This window comes from Cygnus atratus, chromosome 5, assembly GCF_013377495.2.
Source record: "Cygnus atratus isolate AKBS03 ecotype Queensland, Australia chromosome 5, CAtr_DNAZoo_HiC_assembly, whole genome shotgun sequence".
In the NCBI taxonomy this organism is placed as follows: domain Eukaryota; kingdom Metazoa; phylum Chordata; class Aves; order Anseriformes; family Anatidae; genus Cygnus; species Cygnus atratus.
In genome coordinates, this window is record NC_066366.1 from 48,759,807 (window position 1) to 48,765,806 (window position 6,000).

Here is a 6,000-nt window from a genome sequence, read left to right on the forward strand (position 1 = left end):
AAACAAAAAACCACAAACCACCAGTGACTATTCTAGTAGTTAGTTGAGCTGTTTATTTTCATACAGAAGGTTTTACAGGATCATGCCCTTCCCCTGTAGGAAGCTGTCCTAGGTCTCCCTTACTTGCTTTGGGGAACCAGGCAACAGTAACAGATGCCTGTAACACAAACGTGTTCTTTCAGAAAAAGGTTACAGAAATTTAATATACCGCAAATAAAGTTCCTCTCCTCTCAAAGTCAATATCTGTATTGATTTCTAAATACCAATCAAGATGCTTACTCTTTCACTTGTCACAAACAATTACTTTCCATATAGGTATTTTTCTCTTGCTACTACCCTAGAATATATTAAGACTACCCAGTCTGCTTCATAAAAATACACCAACAAAACTTCACTTCCATTTCCCAATGACTATTCTAAGTTACTACCTGAAAATTCGCTTAAATATAAGTAATATTAAAAAAAAAAATGCAGATCTACTTATTTTCTAGATTACAGCCTTGAACAAATTTGTAAAGGTAACTGCAAAATATTAGTGCCAGAATGTAACAAGTGAAACCACCCATAAAGGAGAAAACATTGATTTGCAGAATTCTGTTATTTGCCACAATAATGCAATATAGCAGAGCTGGTTTGTTGTTGTTGTTAGTATAACACCCTCATCCTGTGATGTGAAAGGAATGTGTGCACAGGGAAAGGCTTGCTCAACAGCGATTACATACAGATATACACCGCTATTTTAGAAGATATTTAGAGAACATCAGATGTCCCAGTTCAGTACTCTTAAACAAGAAATCTGCAGGATTGTTTACATATATGCATATGGAGGAGACCTGCTGGTAAAAAAAATAAAAAAAATACAGCTCTTCTCCCACAAAACTTATGTGGCTCCAGCTTCAAAAGGAGAAGAGGTAGTGTCACTCATTTTCCCCAAAAATCAAAATTCCTTATGTTTAAATGAAATTTTCATTTTTTTTTCATTTTTTTTTTTTTTTTAAGAAGCAGAGGTTTAAGTTCTGTAATCAGTTCTATTGCTGCTGAATCACAACACAGCAGTCCACAGAAACCTTGGAAACAGGTCAAACAGAGGTCCGAGAACACGCTCTGCACTCTCAACAGAGAGCTCAGTCTAGCACATTTCTGAAGGGCAAAACCCAAACACTGGAGGTGGGGGAAAGAAGGAAGAGAAACAAGATTTCTGATATTAACAGTTTCATCTAAAATGGAAGTAAGATCTTATTTGTAAACAAAAGGCGACTGGAGTGCATTAAGCTAAGTACGTGCTTCCCTAAAAGCTTAAAGAATCTCGAAAGAGATCTTTTACAATTTAATTTCGTAACTGTTCAAATCACCCTTCTAGGAATAAACACTAATATCTATCTTCTCTACTAGATGTCACTTGCAGGTGTGGGTAGGGAGGAACCAAAATTTATTTCTTAATATGAACTACCTTCACTTTTTAAAAAGTTAATAAGAAAAAGAATAAGAAAAAAAAAAAAGAAACAGCCAGAAAAGGTGTAAGACATTCCTAGCCAAATATTAGCAACTTCTGTGTTGCTTTCCTTAGTAATAATAAATAAAATTTAAGCCCTTGAGTCTGTGAAAAAGGAAAGTAACTAGACAGTACCTAAAAGATGGCTGGGCAACATGGCCTCCAGAAGAGGAGGTCATTCTGCCTTGTCAAAGAGCTTGGTGACAGCACTGGTAAGTATTTCTTAAAAGTGTAAGGCTTTGAAGTATCCTAAGTTAGTTGAACAGGAACATTCATTTTAAGGGTCACTTCAGTCATCTGGGCTCAGAACAAAAACAAAAAGTGATCTGAAACCAGGCAGGATCTAGAAGCACACAGACATTTTAAGACCTAGACAGGCCACAGCAGTCTAAAATACCATGTGAGAAACTGGTAAGAAATCCATGCTTCTGATTACACAGAAATTCACATGGAAGTTGACCATTTGTAAATAAAAGATTAAATCACTATTGCAGTACTGCACTTCAACAAGTAGAACACACTACAGCTAGGCATCACATTAATAGAAACTTTTCAAGGTCTAAAGAAAAAAATATTAAGTGGGGAAAAAAAAAGGCAAGTCCCTCCTTTTCAAAGCATAATCCATCTGATCTGAAAACAGCTAAAAATACTTCTCTATGATAACAGATCACTCCAAATTGCCTGCAATGACTCCCAACGTTTACTGCCTGGGAGCACTAAAGACATCTCAGTAATACAAGTCACTCATCTGCTCAAAATTCTTCTCTTTTAAGCCTGTGTTAAAAACAACAACAGCAAACACCCCTGTAGATAAGAACTGAGTAAGAGTGCAGTCTGTTTATTGCTCCAGTTCAGTGTGATAGCTTACCTTGGACTTGCCATAATGATTCCAGCTCCCTTATCTAAACACCCTGACCCTGCCATAAAGTCTCAACGGTTTGTAAGGCAGCCACGGAGCTGCAGCAACTCACAGCTGCATCACAGAAAGGCCGCGCTCTGTGCTGGCCTGCACAGGAAGGCCAAGGCACTCAGCGCCGCTGCTCTGGGAGGAACTGACCCGGCCCTTGAACAGGAGAGGGCATTTCCAAGGCAGGGAGGGAACTGCTGCTAACAGCCCCCACTCAGGAAACGCAGCTCTTGACTTCAGTCGGATCCCGAGGTTTTCAGCCAGCTTCCTGGAGTAAGTCAGTGAGAAGGAGCCAATGTGCACAGGATGAATCTCAGTTCAAACGCTAGGAAAAGCTGGTTTATAAAAGGAGGAAGGAAGAAGTTTCATTGTGGAAAGAGGAGGAGCTGACAGAGACAATACAAGAACAAAATGGAACCATGGAGGCAACTGGTATATGGGTCAGGTTCCTAGCACTTGCATGTTCTTGATAACTCAAAACCCAAAGTCACAACTTCATTTACTTAAAAAAACCAACAAAACAACATGTGAGGGAACACAGAAATTGCACAGTACCTAAAGCCACGTGTTTTAGGTTCTGGCAACGCCTTCTCCTAAACTGTTTGCTCACTTTTAAGAACTGACTGCCTTTGCTTTCAAAATTAATCCAGACAGAACTGATACAGTAAACAAACATAAATCACATTTTATGAGGCGTTTAAACAACAAGCAAGTTAAGAAAAAAACCTAGCCTATTAATAGTGTGTGCATTTACCCAGGCAGGGCTGATACTACCTACTGAATTAAGAACTTAATCTCTGTACATTATTTACTACTCTTGAAGAGTATGTATGTTATTTGAGAGAAGCCTGAAGTGTTCGTCCTGTTAAATGTATTTCTGTGCGCTAGCTGCAGTTCGTAAGTGTGCGCACACTCTGCTCTGGTGAGAGTACCTTAGCTATGCTACACAAAGTAATGACTTCATGCTTGGTTTGGGATCGTTTATGCCAACTTGTATTTTCCATCTTACAGCTGTTCACTTAAAACAAATAAGCTGGCAACAGCCACCCTAACCAGGTTCAACTCGGTCTTAGGCGCACATAGCCCACTGAAAGCCAATAAAGGGATTTTAGTTTGAATGGACCATTTCTTCACAAGAAGGCTGTGAACTGCATTTCTTTTGCTTTCTTTTCCAAGAACAACAAAAAAAAAAAATCAGGAAAATGATTAGTGTGTAACACGTGACAGTTTTTAAACATTTGCTAACAGAGGCTCCTCAGCATAGCAGCAGTGTGGACAGCAAGGATTGTATCTACAACAAAATACACAGCAACATAAGATGAGCCAGAAGTTAAGTAGTAATTTTCTTTTTACCTCGCTCATTCATGTTCAAATTATACAAAATCCATTTCCAGTTTGAGTGTTTTCTGTTACACTGGAAAGCTGGCCAAACTAAGAAGGCAGCTTCCTCAGCATGAAAGAAATAAATAAAATCAAGTATCAATTTAAAGTTTTTCAAGTATAATTAAGAAACTAAAAAACCCTGAGATTCATGCTTAATCAGAAGCTCAAATATCAAAATCCTACTTAAACGCAAGCTTGGTTCCTCTGTGTCAGCTTATGATCTGTTTGCTGTAGAGATTATGGTAGTTTGTCAGAACTTTTTCAAACAGTGAGAATTAATGATTCTCAAGTTGCTTTTCATCCTAGTTTCTACAATGGAAAAGACAAAGAAAGAAAAATAAGATGTCTGTTGACAGTCAGAAGCCATAACTCGATGGACTATTCACAAGATACAGTACCTACACATTTAATGATGTACCAAGGCATACACTAACAACATTACTAGCAAAATAGTATGTTAGATATTGCAAGAAATACAATTTAAAATCTATTCTGATCACAGCAGTCATAAACTCACTCAACCAATAAACAAGACTAGTCCAAACATGTAACTACAGGAGTAGATACTACTACTTAACCTGTAGTAAATTTTGTCAGAGAATGTGAGGGTAATTGATAATGCATCATTTTAATTTTACTTACAGGAGACCTAGAACTGCTGAAGAACTGAGCAGTAGTATTTCATTAAAAAAAATAAAAATCTGAAAATGCCATTCCGTCCATTGTCTTTTCTACTACAACTGCACTTTGATAACTGTTGATAGTTGTTAGCATGGCCTGCCTAATTCTGGGGGGAAAGGAGAGACAGAGAGCAAAAGTGAGTGAAAAAAATGGATATTAACCATCCATTGACCTTTTACACATTTACTGTAAAAACTATGATCTAAGTTTTGAGCACCTTTTCTAATGAGGGGCTCATTTCCAGAAACATCTAAAGACAGATACATCACAACAACCAGTTCTGAGACAGGCGTACACTTGGTATCTAGAGATGGATCACTGGGTGTGCAATGCCATACGAGACCTGGTTGTACTCTGGATGAAACACTGCACGTTCACTATGAACCAAGTGCCTACTACATCTGCACTCGATGGCAAGCTTCCATTTCTTCCACTCGGCCTAATGAGAACGAACTATGTCCGGTGCCTACTCACCTTTAGGAACTACATCCGAATTACACAGCACAACATTAAGGCAAGAAACGCACAAAGCTAATCCCAATCCCCTTTCTGGGTAGGATGAGGCAAGAGCCTACCTACAGACCCACACTTACCATCACTCTCCGCCCTGACTAGCAGGGACATGCCCTTCAGCCTCTCCACGTAGCAAGAGGACACATGCCCCGTGCCTCGGTCATCCCACTGGCGGTCCTCATTCAGCGTGTACACCTTCACCCTCCGCCGGGTGTCAGTCATCCTGCCGCCCGCACCGCAGCCACCCCTCAGGCTCGCACGGGCTGGAGGCGCAGGTGGCTGCCGGGGGGCCGGGCCCCCCTGGGCCGAGGGGATCGGGCAGGAAGGCGGCGGCGGCGGCAGGAGCCCCTCACGGGCACGGGCACGCCACGCGAGCTCCTCTCGCTCCCTTTCAGCGCTCCGACGGGATCCTCATCCTCGGCGGGGCCGGCGGGCGCAGGGCTGGCGGGGGGCGAGGCGCCGCGAGGAGCTGCCCGGGCACGGCCGCACAAAAGGCGGGCAGGAGGCGGCGGCCGAGGGGGGGGCCCCGGAGGAGGCCCGGAGGCCCGGGCGCTGCGGGGCGGCTGGGCGCGGAGCTCGGCTCTATTGTGCGGCGGCCGCCCAGGCCCGCAGCCCCTCGCTGGCCGCCCGCCTGCCGGTCACTCCGTGGGTCCGGCCGTCAGCGCGGGGCGCCGCGGAGCCGCCCTCCTGCCCGGCGCGGCTCTGCCCGCGGCCTGCGGGCGCTGCCGGGCCGGCGGCGGGGTGAAGCGGGCGGGCGCGCTCACAGCCCCGGCTCCCCCATGGGCTCCCGGCGCGGGCGGCGGCTTCACTCCCGGCCCGACTCCGCCGCCATGTTCTCCTTCTTCCTCCTCCTCCTCCTCTTCCTCCTCCTCCTCCTCCCGGTGCAGCTGCAGCGGCGGCGGCTCGGTCCCGGCTCCTCCGCGCTCCCCGCGGCGTGGCTGCTCCCGGCGGCCCGGCCGGCAGCGAGGTGCTCGGCGCTGCCCCGCCGAGGGAACGAGCAGCGGTAGCGGCGCGGCGCGGCCCT

General features: G+C 44.6%; 1 protein-coding gene across 1 annotated transcript in view; it reads right to left on the minus strand.

Annotated features, from left to right (window-relative positions):
- Positions 1-5,615, minus strand: part of PPP4R3A (protein phosphatase 4 regulatory subunit 3A) — a 42,075-nt gene extending 36,460 nt beyond the window's left edge. The window contains exon 1 of the mRNA XM_035539519.2: positions 5,057-5,615. Within this exon, the coding sequence (XP_035395412.1) occupies positions 5,057-5,198 (142 nt within the window). The 5' untranslated portion in view covers positions 5,199-5,615. The remainder of the gene's footprint in view (positions 1-5,056) is intronic.
- Positions 5,616-6,000: the final 385 nt, after the last annotated feature.